Here is a 24303-nt window from a genome sequence, read left to right on the forward strand (position 1 = left end):
TGTAGCAACACTTTCAGTTCTTTTTATTGAGAGTAAACTTTGCACTGACACTTTCATTTACAGTTTTGGCCACACATCAAACCTCTCTCATGGATCGACTGGGAATGTATCAAGTATTATCAATGAGAGTGCAATTTTATTTTTATTTTTTTAATTCTGCTGTAGCTGTTTTGAGGGTAAGTTAAAATATAAATATTATATATGGAGTACAAAATGGCACAGGACCATTCCCTGACGCCGTGAAACAAAAAATAAAATAAAAACATGATTAAAATAATAATAATAATTCTCTATCTGGCCTGACAGCACTGGATAAGTGCAATGCTCTTAACGGCATGCTTATGCAAATAAAAAGACCCCAGACTCCGTGTTTCCACTCTTACACCATGCAACGCCAAAGTCATCCTGAGACACTCGCCTAAGGTTCAACACATAGAGGGGAAAGGTGTCGTTGCAGTAGTTCACTTCAAACAAGCATCAAGCACTCAATCAACTCTTCTGTAAATGATTACAGATACGCTTCAGGAGTCCGAGTCACATTTCAAAACAAAAACAAAAAGGTGACCAGACTTGAGCAACATCCAGATAAAGTGGCTGTTAATTAAAAAAAATAGAAACACAACGTATGAATAATTGATCGGGAACTGCTATGAGGCTGATTGATCAGGTAAAACATGGACCTGTATTCTGTGTCAATGAAGCTGAGTGAAGATAAACCTGGACTGAAAGAACAAACAAGTGCATCAAGAGCCTCAGTGTATTATGGCAACAGCCAGAGTGGTTTGTTCTCCATTAACGTTCATTGCTAAAATTATTAAGCTGGTTTTAAAAAGTAATGCAACTAATAAATACAAACAAAAACTATTGATTAAAAAATAGGAAAAAATTCATCTCTAGACTGAGAAAATTGACAAATGACAATAAAAACCCAACTTTATCCAAGTCATTAACAACTGCACATTGTCCTAGCATCAGTGGTTGAATAGATATGATCAGAACAACAAAAGGTATAAAAATGATTTTTCTTTTACAGTAGTTGCCCTGCATCAGCTCAGATGAAGATCAGCGTAATCCCTTCCAGGTAATGCTATTCAGTTGCCTCAGGATAGAGAGTTGTTTTCATTGTTTAAGTGTGTAAACATTTTATTCAATTCATAAAGTCTTCTGCTAATTTAAAACAGTTGTGAAAACTGAGCCATGGTGAACATAAACAAAATATTTCAGAAACATATTAGATGTAAAATATCCTTCCGATGTACTCTGAACGAGTAGCAGGATGGTGCAGTGATGGTGCAGTGAGCAGTTTAAAAACAAACAAAAAAAGGGACCAATCCACTCTGAATACAAGCACCTGTGATGCTGAAGTGCCTTTGAGCCAAACACTGAATTCCTACTGTAGCAGAGGCTGATCTCTTTGCAGAAAACCATTTATCTTCTGTAGATTGAGACGGAATTACCACAAAACTCAGACAACCTTGCCTAAAGAAAAGGAAAGTTCAGGTGTGTGTTGGCTCTCTCAAAGCAGGCACAGTGTGCACGGAGGTCCGAAAATCTGAATTAGGCCCTCTGATTGTACAGTACGCTAACAAGCTCCAAGCTTACACTTATCATATTTGGCTCTTGGAGCTCTGCAAAAGCTCGTGGTTGGGTCAGTGTGTGTGTGCGTGCGTACAAGTGTGTGTGCGTGTGTGAGTATGCAAGGCAAGTTTGGATTTCAGCAGCACCAAAACTTCACCCCAAACAAACAGAGAAAACAAAACACACAGGAGGCAGGAAAATAAATTAAATACAATAGAAAAATAAGAAAAACATGTGCAGCATTTTATGTGGTGGTGATATCAGTAGCTTTCCATTGATGAACACTCATTAGTTTCTTTTTTTCTTCTTTTTTTTTTTAAGAATAGCACTTTAAATAAAAATAATAAACTTAAGTATGACATCATCTTTACTGGACAGTCTGCAAGGCGTTTGTCCTCTCTACATACAATATAATACATACAGTGAACACTGAACCCACTAAAACCTTTGTTTTTCACTGAAGAGTCATTGACCATTACACGTTTCCATTAGTGCTTCAATTTTTTCCACTCTTCCATCTCTCTCTCTCTCTCTCACAAAATATGACTCCATCACACCAGGTGTACTTGCTCCTCCCACTCCTCAGGTGATTGGTCCACCTCCAGCTGAGGAACAAGGTCTAAGTCTGTCTCTGTGGCAAGGGCAGTGTGTGTGGGGCTGTTCCCATGTTGGGAATGTGAGCAAGGGTGTGTGTGCGCTTCGTCCAGCGACAGGTCTGCCACACACCCTCCATCCACACTCTCCTTGCCAGCCTCTCTGTTTTCCAGCTCCAGAGTGCTGGGTCTCGGTGTCTTCGGGCCGTCCACGCCGGCAGCACCTGAACAGGGACTTACTGATTCCGTGTCCACATCTGGCTCACCCTCCAGGGGCTGCCAGAACGGGGCGGGGGTCACGGCCCTGGAGGCCTGGCTCTCAGTCTCGGTGTGTGTGTCGGGGGAGGACTCAGTTTCTGTGGTGGGCGGGGAGGGGATGAGGGCCAGGCTCTGTGGGTTGTTCTGTGGGTTGATGTTGTTGTTGAACCAGGCCATGATGTTGTCCAGCAGCTGGGCACTGGCTGTGGGGTCAAGGGCGTCCAGACTTTGTGGGTCGCTGGGTGTTAAAGGGCCCCCTGGGGGGATCACCGGTGAAAGCAGCAGATCCGGCTCAAGCTCTGTAGACGGGAGGCACAACTGGGCAGGGGGCTGAGGGTCTGTTTTGGGAAGGCGTTCAAGAGCGTAGGCAGCGGGACACTCCTGAGTGTAAGAGCCCCTGTGTTCTGGGCAGCCGTCTGGTTTTTGATTGCCATCATATGTGGCCGCATTTTCCAGGTCATAAGTACAAGGAAGGGTGTGGCTTTGTGTGGTGTTTGGGATATGATCTAGTATGCTGGAGGAAGTGTGTTCTTCCACCAAATAACTGCTAGAGTGGCAATAACTCTGCTCTTTGCCGTCATAATGAGGATCTATAATGGTGATGTGGTCGAATGCTGCATTCTGATCTTGTCTATGGCTGCGGTCACTGTACGCAGGGTCAGCAGTGAGAGGACTGTGGCAGTACGTGTAGTGTGAGCACAGTTGTTCCTGGGTGTGCGGGTTTAGGTCGTATGGAGTGGTTATGTTACCTAGGTTCATAAGGCTATCTCCCAACTCCAGCAGCTCTGCACTGAGAGAGGGGGGTGGGGGAGGGAGGGGGAGTGGGTTAGAGGTGAGAGCCTGGGAGGTGGAGTCTGTCCTGTTAGGGGGGCGAGGAGGATCCAGGAGAGAAGCGGGGAAGGACGAGCCTCTGGCTCCTGGAGGAGCATCTGCGTTGAGGGAGTGAAACACCACCTCACCAAGGTCTCCTGCTGGACCAGGCTCCCTGTCCAGTCCACGCTCCAGCTCCGCTCTCCCCTCTTTCCCTCCCTCCAGGCCTCGCTCCCTGCGGGAATCTTGGAGTGACAGCTGGATGGCCAGAAGGATGTTTGGGTCATCTTCATCCAGCGAGCCCAGCACTCTCCTGCGGCCTTCGCTCCTCTCTGAACCTTCTGGAAGAAGAAAAGAGAAAACCTTGCATTAAAACAAGTGCAGCTTTGTGTGACTCGAACGCCAGTTGATCCCAGTCATCAATGCCTCTGGGCTTCAAAAGATCTGATTCATGAAACAATAAAGTAAAATCCCATTAGCTGGCTGTCAAAATTTACAAACGAGGCAGGGAATGGAGTTGGACTGGGATGCATCGTTAGTATTGCTGCAGTGTTTAAAAATGACTTGTTGTACATGTATAAATAGTACCATACAGTAAACCTGTATATAGTATATGCACCTTCAGTCCCTTTAGGTAACCCCTTTTGTAAAAAAAGTTCTTTATATGGAGGTATGAAACATGTTTTGCACACCTGTGCTGTCACTCCTCCTGCTGGTCTCTGGTGTGTTGCTGTTGCTTCTAAGGTTGAGCAGACTCAGCATTTCTCCTCTGCGCCGTGGCCTGTGTCTACGGCGGTACTGAATGTCAGCATAATCCTGGAGGAGAGCATTTCAGACTGGGTCATTGCGAAACCAACTCCAAGCAGCAGAGTTACAAATGTATTGCATAACTTGTCAGGTGGCGATGGTGCATTACCTGTGACGGTCTCTCTCTTTGATCAGGTCCCAGTACAGAGTGACGACTCCCCATCTTAAAACAAAAAAAAACAAAACAGGTGCACTAAATCAGCTACAGCCGCGCAGTAATGACCTCATTCAGAAGTAGGCCACTGACTGTACCAGCACAATTTTCAGAAAGTGGCATTATCTCGGCAGGAAACGTCAGCAGAACAAAAAAGCTAGATTGCTGGTGTTTGATGTGAGACTAGGACATTCACTTTTTACCTCAGGAGTTGCAAAACCAAGGTACTCCCAGTCCCATGATCCTCCAGGGTAGCTGAAAGATAACACAAAAGATTTTCCAGTACCATCTCCTGAATGTCCGTCAATGTTTTTTCAAGGCAGCCAATTCCTCAAAATGTGTTGGTTTTTCTTTGCTAAGTTAATGGTGAACGTGTTTATTCGTACTTTCTGCGGGGAAGCTCAGGAGAATCGTTGGGGGCCACGCCACGAGCCACGGACGCCAGGAACTCCTGCCTCTTCTGTTGCACTAGCCGGGCAGCGCTGATTATCTTGTGGCACGGCGTCCTCAGATATGGCCGGTTCACCTTCTGTGCCAGATCCTCCACCACCATCTCCAGATCAGTCTGAAGGAGATAAAAAAAAACAAGTTTTATGAAGTTCAAAAAGATTGAAAATTGTTAGACTTCAAACAAACACAGTTGTTAATTAGAAAATTAAAAATTTATCACAGCAATTTTGCAGGTGATAGTAGTTGTTTGGTCTGAGAATAGAAAACACTCTACTAAAAACAAAGAGCAAAGGGCTTGACTTTCAACTTCCACGCAGCAATGTTGAAAAATGTCTGAAGAATACTCATTTAAGCAAAGTATGTTTGCAGGAATGGCAGCAGGCTTCTGCCCATTTTGTTTTTCATCTTTTGTTTTCAGGGCCAATCGTTCCACCACCTACTGGCGACAGGAAGCACGCCTTGAGTAACAAACATCGTTTAATTTACATGAACATTTGCTATACTCTGACGTAACTAATTATTGATGGGCCCTCAACACTCATGGGATGTGGGAGGGCCCGTTCAATGCTGAACTGTAGTTATTATTCTGCTCTGGGCTCTGCTCTGTCAAGCATAACTATCAGACTTGACTGAGGGAGCTTTTTTGTTTTTTTTAGCAGTAGGATTAATTTCTTAAACCTTTCATGGACATGTTGTGTTTATACTAGCACAATGTCACCAGGCGACTCGTGTTTTAAATGGTGCTACACTGAGGAATACATTAAGAGAGTCCTATGTAACTGACAGTATAACAGAGTTGTGTGAGCTCAATTGACATTTGTTTATATTTAAAAACCTAGACATTTTTCCATAAAAATATGGTACATCACTGTAATATCAGCAAAGTCCAGTAAACAGCAGTCTTTCAGAATCGCTGGAGGGGGTTTAATGTTGTCCATCTTGTTCTTGTACTGGATGTGTAAAAGCCAGACACTGTCATTATCGGATTACCTGCATGAGCTCAAATATCTCTTTCTGGGTGCTGCCTTGCTGCAGGAAGAAGCCGTATGGGTAAGAGCACTTCAGCACGCGTCGCGTCTTCAGCAGCTCACATACACCGTCCTCAATAAACCGTGTGTCTGGAGGAGTCCCTTCACCTGCAGCGGAAAAACACAGATGCAGCATTAAGATTGGGTTTATTTCAGAGGATGAGAAGAATGTATAAATAACATTTATGAACAGAAATAAAATAATCCCCCACTTCTTTGTAGCAATTAACATGGACAGTGTGATGATTGCTGTTTATGATAAAAACATGTCAGTCATTTTCATGTATACACAATATTGACAAACATTTGAAGACTTTTCTGACACGGCTCCTGCCAACGACAGGAAGTCGGTGTAAGAGCAACGTACGGCTGATGAAAGCTTTGCTCAGCTGCTCCATCTTCTCTTTAGCCGTTTTCAGCAGCTTCTGCTCCAACTAATGACAAAAGACGAGAGAAAAGGTATGAATTCACAAGTATTTAAGAAATTAGTCAGCTCTAATATGTTATGAACTTGTTTATTGAGGCGACATTACCTTATAACTATGCTCATGGTTCTTGAAGCGAGTGTAATAGTGCATGAAACGATTTAGCTCCTGAAAACTTTTGTGCTTCTTTTCTGCCTGTAACAAAAGTCACATAATACATCAGTGTGTGTAAGTATATTGAATAATCTTAGGCATATAAACTATTGAAACATAAAGAGGAAACATATATTACACAAAATATTAACATAAAAAGAGCTTCACAGTATCAACTAAGTGTGGGTTTTGTACCTCTACAGTCATCTCCTTGGACTGCTCCTCCAGCTGTTGGATGACTTCATAGCGAGTACAGCGATAGTAGCCTCCAGTTGATGAGCTGTGCTTCTTCCACTCCTCTAGACAAATCCAACAGAAATCATATTTGCACTACAGAGAGAGGGAGAGAGAGGGAGGGGATTAGATTTTAGTATTTGCAACTAAAATTCAACACATTCAACAACACAGTTCTCCGATTGTCTAAACCTACACATTGGACCTTCAGTAAAAAGCTTTGTGAACATATATATATACACCTTGGCACACTGCATATGATTGCAGCCCTCATTCTTCTGAATAGGAGACTTGCAGTTGGCACATGGTTTGGAGTTGGTCAACAGCCACAGACAGTTAGCAGCATCCTCATAGGCCTCGCTCACACCTGCCACTGTAGATAAAACACACAATTACACACACACACACACACACACAGTGAAACTACATATCAGTTGGCCAACACCTGCCTTGCAGATACACCCTCTGGTAAACACATGCTCTCATTTGGCAAATGTCATCAACCTGAACACCTGTCACTTTGTTTAAAAATAAATCAGACACATCCTGGAAGACTGTCCTGACAGCTGCTGTTAACTGCCTCATTGTTGTGCTGGTTTACTGAGATGCACAAAAAAAGGGAATGACTTACACTCCTCCGGCTTCATCTCTGTGACTTTCTGGAGCCAGTTCCTCCACATATGACAGTCACATGGCTCATGGGCCTCGCCAAGGCACTCCCTGTAAACCACAAGTGTTATAAACAGAGAGCGGAGTGTTGTAAAATAAATAACATGAAGACTGAGTACCACAACTTTCCTTTCAAGATTCCTATAAAGATTACAAACGGCAATTGTCATGTTCAGCACAGTGGCCTCTTGTTTCAGGGGTGTCGAGTCCATTATAAAAGCAAACAAAGGACTAAGTGTGTGACTTAAATAATGCAATGACTTATGCTTTAAAAAGAAAGAATTATGACTAGTTTTTTATATCACTGTTATTGTTTTTATGCAAACATGTTTGTACAAGCATTAAACTATGAAGCATACCAGCAGAAGAGGTGGCCCTTGCCACAATCGACGGCTGGGGATGGCAGCAGGGGGAAGCCGTGTGGGTCACTGTCTCCAGGGCCTGGCCGGGTGAGCCGCACTGCCCGTTCACAGCGTGCTGCGGGACACCAGCGGATGGCAGGATTGTTCTCCACAAAAGCCTGGAACAAAAGAGCGGTGGGAGAGCAAGTGAGGACACAAATGACTGACAAAAGAAGAGAAAGAGGACAAAAGGAAGGATCACAGGGAGCATAAAGAGCAGAAGTGATTTGGCAAATCAAAGAAACAAACACAGTGTAATAATAATATGAAACAAAGGTGGTAGAAAACAGGCAAAGATGCAGAAACAAAAACTCCACTGGGAAAAAGTAAAGTAACAGACAAGCTCTTGTATGAGTGCTGACTTTCTACCTTGATGTCAAATTGCAGGTAGCGCTGGTCCATCTCTCTGGAAACCACACTCTCTATCACATGCACAGGAACCAACTGATAACACTCATACGCAGGGCAGAAAATATTGTGTGCTTCACCCTCCTGAATCTTGACATTGAGGAACCTTAGAAAAAAACACACGTGTGACAAAATTATACATAACTAAAGGGGTAGCAGACACATTTTAAGACATAAAAAGGTACAAGTCCCTACCCCTCCCAGCAGGCTCTGCAGAACTCATGGCCACAGGACATGTCCACTGGGTCCTCAAAGACAGAGATGGAGCAGAGACAAATACCACACTGCAAGGAGACAAGAGAGAACAATGACATCATTTACTCTGTATACTCTGTACACTGTATATTGCTGGAGTACATGTCCAAACAAACTGAAGACTAGTCCACTTAATCCTCCCTTTCCCAAGCACGTCAAGGAACTACAGTGATCTTCCCATACCAAAAAGGAAAGTTGTTCTTCATCTGTGTAGTAAGCTTCCACATTAAAACATGAAACTCACACTCTGGCTGCTTTGTCAAATGGTGGAGGAGGTCCCCCATAAACCTCTGCCTATAAGGCTTATTCCAAGTCTAGGAAAATCAGCGATAAAACACTTATTTAAACATATTACCAAGGCTGGGCAAAATTATTTATAAATAAGACCTTGATATTTTTAGGCTATTTCCCAGTATAGGAGCTATATGGGGATATAAAGCTGCACACAGGTTGTTTCTCTGGATTCATAAACAGTTTGCTTTCTATGAATCCCATCCTTTCCCTAAAATGCACCAAAAATCCTCGGATTGAAGGAACCTGTGAGCTTTAAGAGATTTTATAGGACTGGAAATTGACACAATTAGTAGGCAGACAAATGAGAAGAACCAAATGACCTGCCTAAACCGCAGAAGCAGACAGCAGAATAAATGACCACCTATGCCCGAGTTAGATTAGACATTAACTTACTGTAGATAAACAAGTTAGACACTCTACATTCTGTCAAATGTTTAACTACAATCAAAGATGCTAGAAGTCTGTCCATTCACTCATATTATACATTTACACATGTCTACCACATCACATTTAGAAAGACTTGTATGTTTTTGTGTACAAGTTTCACCACCACCTGTCTCACAAACTCTAGCAACAAAACATTTTGTCCTATTTAAAGTTCCTGTGTCTCACCGTAGCAAGGCTGTCTTCTCCAGGAGTGAGACAGCTGTCAGTGGGAGAGGTAAGAGTGAGTGTCAGAGGTGAACGCGGGGTCCTAGGAGTGCGGGGTGAGGGTAGGGTGTCCCAGGCATTGTAGCCGCTGGGTGGTGGGGTGGGCATGGCCACACCTGAGCGCTGACAGCAATTCTCGGCGTCTGACATCCAGGCCTCCAGAAGCTTTTCTCTGTCCCAGTCTGACAGACAAACAGACAGACAGACAGACCAGGTTACACACAAGTTTTACTTCTGTATTTTCATAAATGTTGCAATCACATTGCAGTGGTGTGAATGTCACAAACAACACAAAACACACCATGTGCTCGGAGCAGAGCCTCAGCAGTGAAAAGCGGGGCTTGCAGCATATCTGCCGTCTCCACAATCAGCATGTCCTTCAGTCTGCGCAGGTCCTGAAGCTTTAGTCCTTCATATGGCTGAAAGGACAGAAGAGAAGAACTATGTCAGAGAGAACTTAATGAGACAAAAATGAGGGATACAACAACCAGAAGAAAAATATGAAATTATGATCTGCTTGGTGTTTAGGTAGTGTAAGTGGTCATGCGAGAGATGAAAAGGACTGGGATTACAGTCAGTGAGTGTGGGGGGGGAAGGTTTGTAGTGTCAACAAGAGATGAAGTATTAGCATAAATTTGTCTGCAGGATGAAAGATCAGGCCAGTATCATTTGGCAGCAGCCACTGTTTGACTTTGCTCAACTAACATCATGAGAAAAAGAGGTGTGACCCAAGGTGTGTGCACTCAAATAGATCCTGTGTAAGGACTAGTGACAAATCTACCGACTTTCTCTCATAAACCTAAATACTTTTAGGTTTAATACAATTCTGCCACACAATTGAGATCCAACTAACTGTATTTACTGCGGGTGGAGTCAGACACACAGCGCACACAAACAATCTATGTGTGTTGAACAATCATTGATCCGTTTTGTTTATTCACGTAAAAATAGGTTTTGTTTTCTCCTCTCATCATTTTACAATTCAACCCGTGTGTGTGAAACCTCTAAAGATTGGACGTGTTCTAATCATATCTAGCGTCTTTTCAGGCTGACGTTAGTTAGTTTAAATTGACAGTAGTTGATAAAACAATCTCCAAACGCAAGACAATGAATGACAGCACAAGAGAGAGCTGCAGAGTATGATGTCATCAATGCGGCTGGCATTTTGGGATTTTCCCACTCTGGGAGGCGTTTTCAAAAAATACTATTTCAGGTCCTAAAACGCAGTCTCCGTGTGGACAGAGAGCCTCTCCTACAAAAAAAGTGTGCGTATAATTCATCTAAACCTGTTTCCGTATGACCTAAGTGTTGACTTTTGAAGACGAACGACTCAAAACAAGACGCTTTATTGACAATTTGGTAACATCTGAAAGTGAGTGTTAGATGGTAAATGCAAAGAATTAACAGACCCGTAGAGCTCAAACATGACTCAAGCAGCAGTTACTCGTGTTAATTTATTGCTTGGCATCACTTGGCTGAACTCAGCAAAAGCTGAATGAGTAAGATAATGCAGAACGAGTGTTAGCAGTAGAGCCAGTTTTTTCTAATTTGCTTTATAGTTGATTTTGCAGAATCATGTCATTGCTTTCACTAAAGCCCCAGAATATAGGAGACTTGTATTGTGTTTACTGACAAGTGCTCTATGTGCCCTGAACTGAAATTTAATTGATTTTTTTTTTTTTTATTTGAAATAGAAATTGGAAAATTCAAATTATTTATTATAGTACAATCTTGCATTGTACAAACTTTAACTTGGATTCTACAAAACAGAAAAATAACACATTATCTATAAAAGTTAGGCCAGCAGGAAAACCCCAGACTATGGTCTCACCTCCTTGTATTGCAGAAGGTTGGTTTCACCATGTGGGTCTGAGTTTGACTGCTGAGATGAAGAGGAGGAAAAAACCATCTGCGACTCCAGGCTGAGGGCCAGCTCAGTGTGGTGATGCCGCTCGGCATGGTCACATGGCGTTAGCTTATCCTCATCCTCCACAAAAAGGTCCGCCTCACTCTGGATTAGCAGCTAGAGGGAAGGAGGAGGAAGGGGTAAGGAGAGAAGAAAAGAGATGAGACAAGAAAAATGGTGAGAAAGGCCAAGAAAAAAGAAAATATTAAGATATTACAATGGAAAACAAAAACATTGGAGAAAGGGAAATGGGCAGTGATGAAAAGATGGATTTCAAGAAATAACTGTGAACAATTTGTGAATGGTTGCATAAAATAAGAAAATGGGGAGATGAAGAGAAACTTTTTCCTCTCATCTCAAAATGAAAATATCCAGGTAGTTTTTGTCCATATCACAGCTGGAATCAAGTGCATTTTAATTCAAGAAGTGTATTTTCTTCCCAATCAAAAACTGACACATAGCCTACTTATTTCACTGATCTTTGCCAAATCAAATGTTAATGAACACAGTCAAATCTGCTGCACACAAATTGTTAGCAAAATGTAATGCCAGTTTAAATAGTTTTTAGAGCACTTCCTCTCACCTCCACACAGCTCTTCATGCCTGCAGCAGCAGCGTAGTGCAGACAGGTGCTGTTGTGGTTGTCGGTGGCATTGACGTTGGCCTTCTCATACTGGCCTCTCTCCAGCCTGGCCCCAGTCCAGCTTAAGATCATCTGGCAGAGGGAAACCCACAAATACGCTTAATAAGCTAAGGCCTGGGATTCACCGCCTGATGGTTGGCTGACAGCAAAGAAAGACCTCCAATCATGATGATGCCTCAGACTGGTTTTGGGGAACTTGGGGCCTGTCCACCAAGAGACGAGTGTAGGTGAATCTGTATAGGTTTTTTATCGTATTGGCATTTCATCTACATGGAAACAGTAGTTTGGGACACAGTGTTTTGGGAAAAACTCAAAACACTGCCCCTGTGTTTCCGTGTAGACAACGAATAAGCTACTTTGGGAAAATATAATGTCATAGTCCCACCTCTCCCTCTCTTTCGCTGGAAGTCACTGTCCCTATCTTGGCCCTTGACTTTCGATGAAAAGTAACTGGGGCCAGACTGAAAAGGGGATAGATATTGCTAGACCATGTCCTGTCCTCGGCAAGTTCAGGCACAGGAGTGAAGAAAAAATTAAGTGTTGAAGATTAACAGTGAAATTGAATTGTAAAATGAGCGGAGGAGAAAACACACACTTGAATGAACAACACAGATTAGTGATTGTTCTGCACACACGGTCAGCTGTACTGCACATCCACAGCTTGTTCTTGTCTGTGTGGTCACAGCGCTTGTGTCTCTCTCTCTCTCTCTCGCTCTCTCTCTCTCTCTCTGTGTCTGTCTACAGTTAGACTGACTCTCTGCCCCCAGTAAATAGAGCTCGATGAAGCTCACTCATGTGGCAAAACTGGCGATTCTCTTCTCGGAAAGTAATTATGGTGATGCCACAAAGTCCCTGGATTTGTCACTATACGCTTTTTTGAAGAAAATTCAATGGGGGTCTGAAATGTCACTAAATATAACGACAAAAGTCACCAAGTTGCCAACATTGTTGTTTGGTCTGTTTGCTTTTTGTACAATGCAAGATTGTACTATAATAATTTTTCTTTCAATTTCTTCTCCATTTTTAGTGTACCAGCGTTACAATGCCACTTACAGGCCCGGCATATGTAGTACAGCATTTGAGTCATTTTTAGTCAATGACAACATTTCCTGAAATGAAACTTTTTTATAAAACAAAAGGAAAACATAGTTCATGTTTTGTTCTGTTTCTGTGTGGACAGCTGCAGGCAGCAATAATCTGCATCTGTCACTGAAAAAGGAAACCAGAAGCAGCAAATATAGACTGCACTGCTTGTTAATTTTGTCCCTGGGTCATTACATGTGCGCTCCAGACCATGCCAAGTTGTATTCACATCTATATGCTACAACTTATGATAAGAGGGATCATACATGAGGCTCTGGGTGTGTGCCCCCTTCTGGTGATTTGGTTGGCAGGAGCTAAATTACAGTGATCTCTCTCTCTCTCTTCGACAAAAGGCAGCACCGATTCAACGTGCTGAATTAGTCGAGAGGCCGTTGGCAGCCAACAAGGTAGGGTCATCGAATATGTGACGGCGAATGTGTGTGTGTGTGTTTTGGTACCCATCCCGAAGTGTAAAGCAGCAATGAATAGAATCCAACCCTCAATCTGCATTTTGGTAAGAGGGCACACAAAAATAAGAAAGTGCAGCGCCCCTGTAAGCCAATTCAGAAAAAACCCTGTGTTATTCTTCGCAAACATGCAAGTATGAGCGTTTGTCTTTGCTGACGCTACCTGGAGACAGTCTGCACGGCGCTGCTCATCTCTCTGAGGTCGGGCCAGTCGCGGAAACAGCGCTCCCTCTGGCAGCAGTAGGATCTGCGGGCCTTGGCACAACACATGGAGGCATGTCTCATTGTGCACATTACGCTTGTTGGGGTTCCCCTCTTTGCTGAACAGGAAGGACCTACACATACAGGCAAAAATAAACAAAAAAAAGGTATATATATAAAAAACAAAATAACCAAAAAGGTTTACAACTGAGATAGAAATAAGCTTTGAATTGAATGATCAAAGGGAAGCAGGAGAAAAGTAAAGCTCACTTTAACAGAGATAGATGGAGTATGGTAATGAGAAGAGTGTTGGTGGGTAGGAGGAAAGACAGAGTGAGGAGATATTGACTATTTCTGTTTAACATCTCTGAGATAATGGACATACCGACTGGCGGATGTGAACACAAACACACAGATGCTGATGGATGTGCCAGTTGCACTGGGAGCACAGCTGTGGTTGCAGATCTGTTCAGTAAATTGTTTTTCTTTTTCCTCTTTCTGCTCTTTGTCTGTCAAAACCTCAATTTACTAATTAGGTTTCCACTTTTATTTAGTTCCACCCACTCCTGTATCTTTGAGTTTCCTTCATATTTTCTTCATGTTAGAAACGTCCCTTTCTCGTTCTCTAATTTTCATCCTAAAAGCTCACTTTTCCATCTTCTTGCCTTTGCACACATGCAGAGAAAAGTTATTTCTTTTTCCAAATGAAATAAACAAAGACCGTCACAGAAATACAATTTATCATGAAAAACATTTTAAAATGAACGGCTTTCATTGAATTTTCTTTGGTTGAATCCATAAGAAATGTTGTAAAACTTCACCCTCCCAGCTCTCTGCAATTTAGACAAAGCAGCAGCAGCCACTAGTGATACAAACAGTGTCCGTCTGTCTCCTGATCGAGCAGCCCCCAGCCTTTTCTTATGCTGCTCCTGCTCTTACACTTATGACCTTCTTATCCGGTCAGCCACAAGCCACTGCTAATTCACTCACACAGCAATAATCACTTGAGAACAAATCGACACACAGAAAGCCCCATGTTCGTATGAATGGCCCTAATATCAGTCTACAAGAATCAACAGGTGGGGGGCTGTCATATTGCCGCAACAGTCAGGCATCGTTCAGTCAGTACAATGACATTACAATGGCAGGAAAAGTCAGAGGAGAAACACACAGGACTTGTGCAAAACAAAAAGGGGAAGTTGTGGTATGTCGATAAATACATTTGCATATCTTTGCCTCTTAAAACAGAAAAAAATCATTGTTTAGTCCTGAGTTGTTATTTACACATCTGCAATACCAAGTAATCAGATGTTATAGGGGAAAGGCTACACTTCCTCAACTACACCCCTTTTTCCAATAATAGGTCCACTTGTAATTTCCCACTTTGCACATCTCATGGGAATACAAGCCAATTCAAACGAAGAAGCATCTAGAAGAGAATGTAAACATGCAGCGGATACATGTTAAAAATAATCTGAAAAACAGACTGCATCCACCAGCCCACGCTCGTCCTGCATGACTCTTTATTTTGTCTGAGATTTCTTTGTCGTCTCTCTGCTTGCCTGTGTCCAGCTGAGCAGTTGGAACAAAGAAACATTTCCTATGATACTTGTCAGGAGCTGAAAGCTGCGTTCAGCACGTCTCTGGCCCATTATAGGTTAGTGGGAAGGGACACAAATAGCACAGCGATTGATTCACTGTTATGTTCTGAGACTTGGACAAATTAAGCACATGTGGAGTCACAGTTTCCCGCTCAGAACACACGCATGTGTGCACACATGCAGATGTACAGATAATTGACTGGCCTTTTCAAACAGCTTCCTCTGACCCACCCCCTTCTGTAATCATGGAAAGAAAGGGCAAGAGGGAAGAGAAGGAGAAGGAGGAGGAGGCGAGGACGGCTATTGAATTGAGTCACTGAATCAGCTGTCTTCGTCATGGCCAGCAGCTTAATTATCCCTGCAGGAGGTAAAATGACACACTGATGTGTTGCTCTCCATATGCTTTTTAGATTGACCCCTTTGTTTTACATCTTGTGTCGACTCAGCGACGGTCATTTATAGATTCTTTAATGAAATTTAAAGATGAACATGCTGGTGGTGTGTGTGAATATGAATCCTAGAATGCAAGGCAACAGTCTAACATCAGACCCTCTGGTTCAAAGAATACATTGATGCCCAGATCTTTCTCAAAATCACAAGTTTGAATTCTAAAGCCTAGTTCAAGGTAACCCTGATTAGAAATATAAAAATCATATGTAAAAAATGGCTAATAAAGAGTCTACAGTGATGGTGTAGTTACTCCTCGTTGCTAATGCACTTTAACATCAGTTTAAGTGACATCAGTGACTATACATTATATACGCCAGTCTAAAAGGTAAATTGAGGTAAAATACATTACGAAAGTTGTGACATTTGCAGAACAATTGCAGCTGAGTAAGTATTATTCAATTTTGTTTTGACTCACTGCTTACGCAACTATGTTAGATAACTGCTATTATTATGAAGCCTAACCTCCAAAATAATGACATTAAATTAACAAACAAAATTAAGCATAAGAGAAAACATGAGTTTTACCTTAGTAAACGTGTCATGGCATGGCGGCAAACGTAGTGCAGAGCTGTGTTGTGCTGGTACTGCTCCCCGTACGATGCATTTGGGTCGAGGCCCTCCCTGAACTGAGGGTTGCCCTCGTAGAGCTGCCAGGCCAGGGCCTCGTCGCCGCTCACCAGGGCCTTGCGGAACTTGGTGGCTGTGTTGCCCATGGCCCAAGCTTGCAATATGCCACCTCAAGGGAGCTGTGGCAGATGCCCCTCTGCCTGCCTGCCTACACCTCCCTCCTCCTCTTCCTCCTCCCCCGTTCACCACAGGTCACAACTTAGAGCAACATGGTTCAGTGTTATCCTTCCCTGCAAGAAGAGGGAGACGGAGAAAGATTTATTGGAGGTAAATGATAGAAAGGAGGGACATAAGAGAAAATAATTATGTGTGCGGGGGTAAGGCGTATTTGAGTATGAAAAAGGAGAGATTGGAGAGAGGATTGGAGCTAAACGGGTATATGAGATGGTAGGAGTGAGACAGGGAGAGAGCGGCTCAATCAATCAGTCCATCCATCGATTAGTTGATGTGCTGCAGCAAGTAAGTTATCTTACCAGAAATGGAAGGGAAAACAGAGCGACAGAAGAAAGAAGATAGAAAGATAGAGCGATAATTATAAAGAGCACAGAGACCACAGAGGAAACCTGATGATATCCAAGCCATTGATTTATCAGTCAGTTGATGAAAGACAGTCAATGTTACCTCAGTGGACATTGCGAGTTCAGTTAGATTACATTCATGAAGAGTTTAGACATACGGTATCAAAGTGTTAACATGTTCCTCTACATAACACTGTACATATTAATTTTGGAGTGTGAAACCAAGCAGCACTGACACACTGGGTCAAAACCAGTTTCCCATTGCTTCTTATGTGCTAAACCAAAGAAACAGTTGTGCCTGATGTAGCCAAGTGAACCCACATGACAACAGCTTATAAACTGCCTGCAGAATCATAAGTTATTATTATGATCTTTTCATTACCTTCCCCATCTGCCTCTGAATTATAAACTCCATTATGTCATGGAACATAATGCATAAAGCAACATAATCTGTGCAGCAAAAAGAAATATTTGTGACACAAACTAAACCGACACCTCTTCTGCCACATTTTGTTAATAATCTTCATCTTTAACAATGCGTTCCGCCACATTTCCTTCTGTCCTTCTCTTTCACATACACATACACGTTCAGTTTGTCCTGTCTTTAAACACACACAAGCAGACACCATTACAACCTATAATGAGTGGAGTCTGTGCATGTGACTGTGTGTGTGTGTATTGGGCCGCTGAGAGTATCATTACAGTCTTCATTCTATGGCCATCTGTCTGGCCCTCACAAAGAGCCCCTTTTAGCCCAGCTACAGTTGGCCAGAGGCTGGCTGAGCTCTGGAACATTTGAATAGCGCGGCTGGCTGGCTCCCCTCGTCTGCCTCCCATTTCCATGCAGTGACAGACAGGGAAAACACAAACTGACAGAGGGAGACATACGGGTCACACAGAAGCTGCCACATCTTACACATAATGCCAATATGCTGTAAGTTCTGCTCCTGTGACGTACGCCATAGTGAGAGAATGTGTGCGTATCCGGATGAGTGGTTGGTGATGATGTGGATTTATGATAGTTAATAGGTCAGTCTGTCTGCTTGGCTCTGTTTTGTGCCCACTGGTTTACTTCCAGTTCACTTCACTCCTCTGTGTATCTCTGCCAGTCACTGTTTCTCATACTGAATAACAGTAAGTCTGGACTAGGTTTGAGCCAGTTTAAAAACTTTTATACTTCACTTAGATACAAAGTCACTAGATTGAACTGGTGTACTCAACTTAACTACTGGCTAATGGCTAACTAATGGCCAAGAACCCATCGTCAGCTTTCAGACCTTTGGGAAGGTGTATTATATTTTACTCCTTTTTACATTTAATGAATTTTGTCTCATATTTTATATTTTGTACAGTTTATTATTTACCTACACCACAAGAAAAAATGTTCTGATATGAAAAAATAGTCATATGTTATTATTCCCCTTTTTAACACAATTTTTAACAGCCTATGACCTCAGTCATTTCATCCTGGTGGCCAGGACTGGCCTGATACTGTTCTGCTGTAACACAAGAGATTAGTTTTTATTGATCGCAGACTTTACGGAAAGAAACCTAAACAACACAGCACTTCAGCTCTCTTTGTAAGTGTGCAGCCTATCAGAAATTCTTATTAATATTATTAGAAGGAGAAGAAGATGTCAACTGCTTAAAGGTCCAGTGTGCAAGAATTAGTGATCTCTAATAGTGCAAGAGCCAATTACAACAACAGTGGACTCCTGTGTTCACCCCTCTCTTCCCCATGTGCTTCAGGGAACTATGGTGAAATTTATGTTCCTGAAATTAAGTAAACACATGCTCATGCTGGTTTGACTGTTTGGGCTGCAGTAGAACCATGACGGAACAAGATAGCTGCCTCCGGAAAGCAAGGCAAATTATTACAAAAAGCTACAAAGAGCAAGTTATAATGCAACCTCAATAAAGCGGTCTGTGTGTCTGTCAGAAAGACTGTCTATCTGATAAGCTGTTTACAATCTAGCTATATTCAGCCAAAACCTAAACACGAAACAAGATAACAGCATTTATCCCTCGCTGCCAAAAGCTTAAAAGTCAAATCGACAGTCACCACTTTGCTATTCACACTGCAAAATGTCTTTAAACAAACATTAGCAGCTTACTGACACTGCTGTCATCCAAACTTGATGTCAGCTGATACACATTAACTCATAACAGCTTAACCAACTCATGGGTGGATCTCATTGCTGCTGCTTCTGCTCGAGTCGAGGCCTGGGAGAGGTTGTCAGAAGAAATATTAGAACTTTCTATGAAAGAGTAAAAGTCAAGAGCTTCAGAATGAAACACGGTGCAACTTCAAAACCACTCCGGCATTTACGATAATGAGCTGGGTGACCGTGTATCAGCAAAATTCAGGTCAGACCTCGTGTGCTTATCCCTGGAAGAAGAAATGTGTCAGCAGCATGAAATAAAGCACAAACACAAACAGCAGCCCACTTGTCTCTCTGCGTGGTTCGGTCCACGCGGCCCCACGGTTAAAGCTCCTTTGTTCAACAAGCTGTCAGTCTACGTGAATCACTGACACCGACCAGAAAGCGACTGTTTGGTGTTCATTGTCCAAGAACAAGCTTCTGTACGGCCGTAACGGCGGTGTGGTGAAAACGGTAACACACACCCAAAGAGAGCCAGCCTTCTGCCTGTGGTTACCGGAGCTAGCGGTCTGTCCCTCTGAGGTTTATGTTAGCGCTTTCTGTTAGCATCAACTACCTACAGCAGGACGACAACACCGTTTTACTTACACGGTCGATATACTTGGTTGCCAGTTGCACGTTCGTTAACCAACGGAAATCATACGCCATTAGCGTATCACTGTCATTCGCACCCTAGGTTGCTTTTCTGCTGGACCATCCTCCTTTCTGCCACCGGAGCCGGTGATGCTGCTGCCGCCGCTATCGCTGCTACTGCCGCTGCTACTGAGAGTGGAGGGGCGAGACTTCTCTCCTGTTCTCTGAGTGTTGTTGTTGCTGCCAAAAAGAAAAGAGTTCTACGCATGCGTACCACCAACTGTCACACGGAGGGCTCTCACCTGATTGGTTGGTTGTCTGCGTTCACTCAGGGACATCTGGAAAACCAAAAAGGTCAAGAATAAATAAATTCAGTTGAACAATATACCATATAAGTCAACTTTATTTTTACACGGGGATTTGAATGTTAATTTATTCCATGTCACTAATGTCGCTTGCACTAGATTGGCTAAGTAAGCTAATTTTCCCATAGACTTCCATTAAAACAGACTTCAACCAGCTGAGTCGCCCCCTAGTGGCTATTCAATATATTTTCACGGTTGGGTTTGTCTCATCCAGGAGTCTCCATCAACTTGTTATATACAATCCAGGGCTGGGCAATATGGACAAAACAAAAATCATATTTCTTAATAGTCTGGGCATGCAATGTGGGAATTCAAATTGATGATAGGTGTGAGTGTGAGAATGGTTGTCTCTATGTGTCCCTGTGGTGACCTGTCCAGGGTTTGCCCCACCTTTTGCCCTATGTCAGCTGAGATTGGCACAGCAAGGCCCTTGCCTAAAGTACAAATAAAAGGCTTATTCTTCATTATTCTTTAGTACTCCACAGTGGTTTGCAGTAGTAAATACTATGTGTCATTGGTTTGGAGACAGTGGGTCACATGACATGGTGGATTATTAGAATATGAATATGAGTGTTCAGTAAGTGAAGGTTATTTGGACCATGTTAACTGTGTGAAAGTAACATTAAGTGAAAATACTTAACATGTAAGCATGAAAGGCAGTGGGTGGCCAATAAATCTGAAATATCAAATACAGTTCTCAAAAAGTATATGCTCACTAATCACTCTCATCAGAATGCAATCAAAGATGCTTGATCCACTTAATTATCAGAAATTATATAAAAAAAACAGTCATAATCAATCCAAAAATTCAGTTTGAAATGATTTCTGCTGTGTGATCTCTCTCCTTTCTTTCCTGAAGCTGAGGCTCCTTTGTTATTTTGTTATTTGTATCCAATCACATCCACGTTGTATTCTTCACTTGGTCTCTTTGACCCAGTTTCCCTATGAGCTTGAGAAGGCAGTCTGCCTCATAAACCCCTCCCCCTGTGCTCTTGATATCATCTCTTCTAAACTCCTCAAAAAAGTTTCCCAGCATCTGCCCTGTAATTCATCATGTTTTAAATATAGCTCTAGAGAGAGGCAATTTCCCAGAAAGTTTATTAAAGAACCTGCAACTGGAACGACCCCTGAAATGACCCTGAATAATTCCAGGCCAATCTCCAAATTACCCTTTTTATAAAAAATGTTATGTGCTCAATTCATTATTATTACAATGCTTTTAATACATTCCAGTGTAGTTTTAGAGCTCGTCATGGCACTGACGCAGCAGTTGTCAGAGTCACTAACAAGCTTCTACCTGCTGCTTACAGAGAAGTAACCCCTCAATTCTAATTCTGCCTTTGACATGATTGGCCACTGCATCCTCTGCCTTGAATCTTGGTTTGGAATCAAAGGCTCAACACTTGACACTCTTCATTTGTACCTCACTAACAGAACCTTTCCAAATACTATGGGCAACACAACTTCTACAGCTGAGTTGTGGTGTTCCCCAAGGTTCTGTCTTAGGCCCTCTCCTGTTCTTGATCTGTTCTTGGCCCCCTTGGCCAGATCATTCAGTCCTATTATGTACTCTACTATTTTTATGCAGACAAAACCCAGCTGCATTTGCTACTGAAACCCTCTGTCCTAGCAAACTGAATGTCTCAGAACTTTCTTCAATTCATTGATGAAAAGTCTGAGGTCATTTTACATAGTGCCCCAAATACAGTTACCTCTTTTATTGCACCTCTGTCTGGAAATCTCACACAGGCAGCAAGAAATATAGGAGTTATCTGTGATTCAAAACTCTCATTTGATGAGGGGATTCAAAGTGCTGTGAAGTCCTTTGTATTTTCTTCTTCTATTGGATTTAATGGCAATTGAATGTTGCAATGTGATTGGGAACTTCCAACAGTGGAGGGCAGCATTGCACTGCAAGTGTACAGCCTGCTAGAAGTCTTTGGTAGAAGAACTGACAGCTTGCATCCATGATGTTGCATTACTGCCATCGTCCTGTCTGTCATATTATTTCAGTGTTTCTGTCAACTAAGAATTCACAAGGCAAATAAAAACCGATTGGTTTTTATTTTTTTAATTATCTCTTATTTTGAGTGTGGCTGTTTAGTTTTAATCTACTTCCACTGTGTTGTAACATTGTTCAGAAAAGTGCTATTTAAATAAAGTTTATTAACCAGTTAAAGTCTTGCCAGAAACCTATATTAGTAGATTACGACAATTATAAAACATAACCAATATTTTATTCTTGCAGCTGGCCATGGTGAAGATCATTCTATTAATGTAAATTATTCAAGCAGATAAATCTATGTCTCTCACATTCAATGAGCAAGGACTAGAAAATATGAGTACATGGATTTGATAATGTATTCATTAAATTGATTGTATGGAGACCACTTGGTTAATAACACAGTTAATTAACAGCCACTCTTTTAACAAAACACATTTTATTAATGAACATAATTAGAAAGATTCAAAACAACAAAATAACATATAGGATAAAGATCTTTGAACTGTGTACAAAAAATGTTTCCCAGAACATATATGACAACATTAAAATGAATGAAAATGAAAGAAATAAGGAAGAAATAAGAAAGAAAAGAACAGAAAAGAAAGAAAAACTCTCAAACACACTCCTCGACCTGCTTGCAGATGCCCTGACTGCAGGCTTCACACAGTGATGCCTCATGTGGTTTGGTTGTGTATTTGTTAGAGTTATTTTCTGAATTATCATCACTATCTTCTTCAACCCCATAGCAATTTTTCCAGATTTTGGAAAACAGCCTTAACAAACTCTCTTCAACAGCATTGTCTGAGAAACCAGGGAGATTAAAGCGATTGCTGTCGCACTGGCGACACATTTGACGGAAAGGCCGCATGATCACTGTCCCTCGGCTCCCTCGCAACCGGTAGCGGAACACCACCACCACCTTTACTGAGGACCAGGTCCTGTAGCAGGAGTCGCATTGGAATCTGGAGGGAAATAAGAATAAGGTTCAGTCAATCTCCCCGTCTACCAAGCAATGGTTTTCAAATGAAACGTCTGAAATTTTAAACCAGCATTCCAGTTGTAGATGACCTACTGTGAACTGGTTGCAATCTACAATATCACCACTAGATGCCACTAAAATGCTGCACACTGTGCATAATGGATAACTCCACAGTATATGTTCTCTCTGAGGTATGTGTGTTTTTATATGATTATGATTCTGGAAATTTTGATTACTACTATTACCTACTATGTTTTTATAGTATGTATGGCTGCTGACTGTTTGTCTGTCAATTTTTACTTTGTAACTGTGCTGCTGTCTGTCTTGGCCAGGACATATTTTTAATCTTAATGTGTTTTTCCCCCTGGTTTAATAAATAAATAAATAACCTGCTCTCCCATTATGTTACATCCCAAAATTAATGAGTGTGGGCAAGCACAACACACCAAAGTTTAAAAACAAATAAAACATTAGCTCCATTTTATAACACATTTTTCAACTCTCATTTGTACTAAACCATTATTACTAATAATATCTAATAAAGTCATAGTCAGTTACCTTGAGAAAGAGTATAAAAAAATAATAAATGATGCATACCTTCCATTGACATGTTGACAGGTGATTTTCCAACCATCCTTCCGTTCCTTTGCAGTGAGTTTGTCTGTCTGGCTGTAGTTGAAGTTGAGAGTCCACTGGTCTTCATTGTCCAGCTCATTGTCATCATACACCAACTCATCAAATATGTCCAGCCATAAAGAAGGAGCCCACACTACACAAGTCAAAAAAGAAACAGACTGTAATAATAATAATAATATTGATGATAATAACACACAAACCAAAATGTGTAATTAATTCAAAGATAAAGGTGTTTTTGCTAATTATAAAGCAATAATGTGTTACCTGTGGATTTGTCCATGGTCGATGGTCAGAGACGCCAATGTTTGTGTACTCTCGTCGCGTTGCGTCTCTGTTTATATTCTCTGTTTTGTTTCTGTTCGGGGAAAACGAAACTTAACTTCTGTTGATTCCCAGTTTCGTTTTCCATCTGATCAAGTCCAGCTGTGCGTCAGCTGACAAAGCATCACTGAAAACAAATGTAACCTGAAGCTCGTGTTCGGTCACAAACAAGTCTTTTTTTGTTGTTGTTTTATTATTCTTGGCTGCAGGGAACTTTGGAATAACATCCAAAAATGTAGATTACAAAAAAGTCTGCCAGAAAATGATATATTTATATCTATGTCTTTATATAAACCTAGATCATTTCAACCTCTGCAAATGTGAAACCATTTATTTTCTAATCTTTGTGTGTGTTTGTTTGCGCTGATGGACTATGTCAAATTATTTTATTCTTTCTCCAAACAGCTTTTCTTAATTTCTTCCCTAGTTTCCCCCAGCTTTCACATTAATAACACGTGTCCATTTAATGCATAATTTCTTTCTTTCATTTTCAATACATTAGTACAATACTATTATACTATATTTATATTTAATATATTTAATATTTAATACTATATTTTTTGTTGTTGATGCAAGTGCTTTAAATCTCAGCTGATTA

General features: G+C 41.7%; 2 protein-coding genes across 3 annotated transcripts; both read right to left on the reverse strand.

Moving 5' to 3' along the window:
• Positions 1-19639, reverse strand: LOC122786418 (ankyrin repeat and IBR domain-containing protein 1-like). 2 transcript variants are annotated; one of them, XM_044052706.1, is made up of 21 exons: positions 19415-19639; positions 16045-16376; positions 13431-13602; positions 11658-11789; positions 11000-11191; positions 9470-9587; positions 9130-9350; positions 8164-8252; positions 7930-8074; positions 7519-7679; positions 7122-7210; positions 6733-6863; positions 6452-6586; positions 6212-6298; positions 6046-6112; positions 5641-5786; positions 4587-4765; positions 4404-4455; positions 4156-4209; positions 3932-4055; positions 1-3577 (listed from the first exon to the last, which is right to left on the reverse strand). In XM_044052706.1, the coding sequence occupies exons 2-21, from the start codon at positions 16230-16232 to the stop codon at positions 2130-2132; spliced, it is 3930 nt and encodes a 1309-aa protein (XP_043908641.1). In that variant the 5' UTR covers positions 16233-16376; positions 19415-19639; the 3' UTR covers positions 1-2129. The 2 variants fall into 2 exon arrangements, with proteins under 2 accessions (XP_043908641.1, XP_043908640.1); XM_044052705.1 differs by having other exon boundaries at positions 1-3580; positions 19415-19638.
• Positions 19640-22216: 2577 nt separating this feature from the next.
• Positions 22217-23733, reverse strand: LOC122786379 (receptor-transporting protein 3-like). Its single transcript, XM_044052648.1, has 3 exons — positions 23649-23733; positions 23346-23517; positions 22217-22731 (listed from the first exon to the last, which is right to left on the reverse strand). Exons 1-3 carry the CDS (start codon positions 23662-23664, stop codon positions 22383-22385), a joined length of 537 nt encoding a protein of 178 aa, XP_043908583.1. The 5' UTR covers positions 23665-23733; the 3' UTR covers positions 22217-22382.
• Between the last annotated feature and the right edge of the window lie 570 nt (positions 23734-24303).

The sequence above is a fragment of the Solea senegalensis genome, linkage group LG20 (genome assembly GCF_019176455.1).
Source record: "Solea senegalensis isolate Sse05_10M linkage group LG20, IFAPA_SoseM_1, whole genome shotgun sequence".
Lineage (NCBI taxonomy): Eukaryota > Metazoa > Chordata > Actinopteri > Pleuronectiformes > Soleidae > Solea > Solea senegalensis.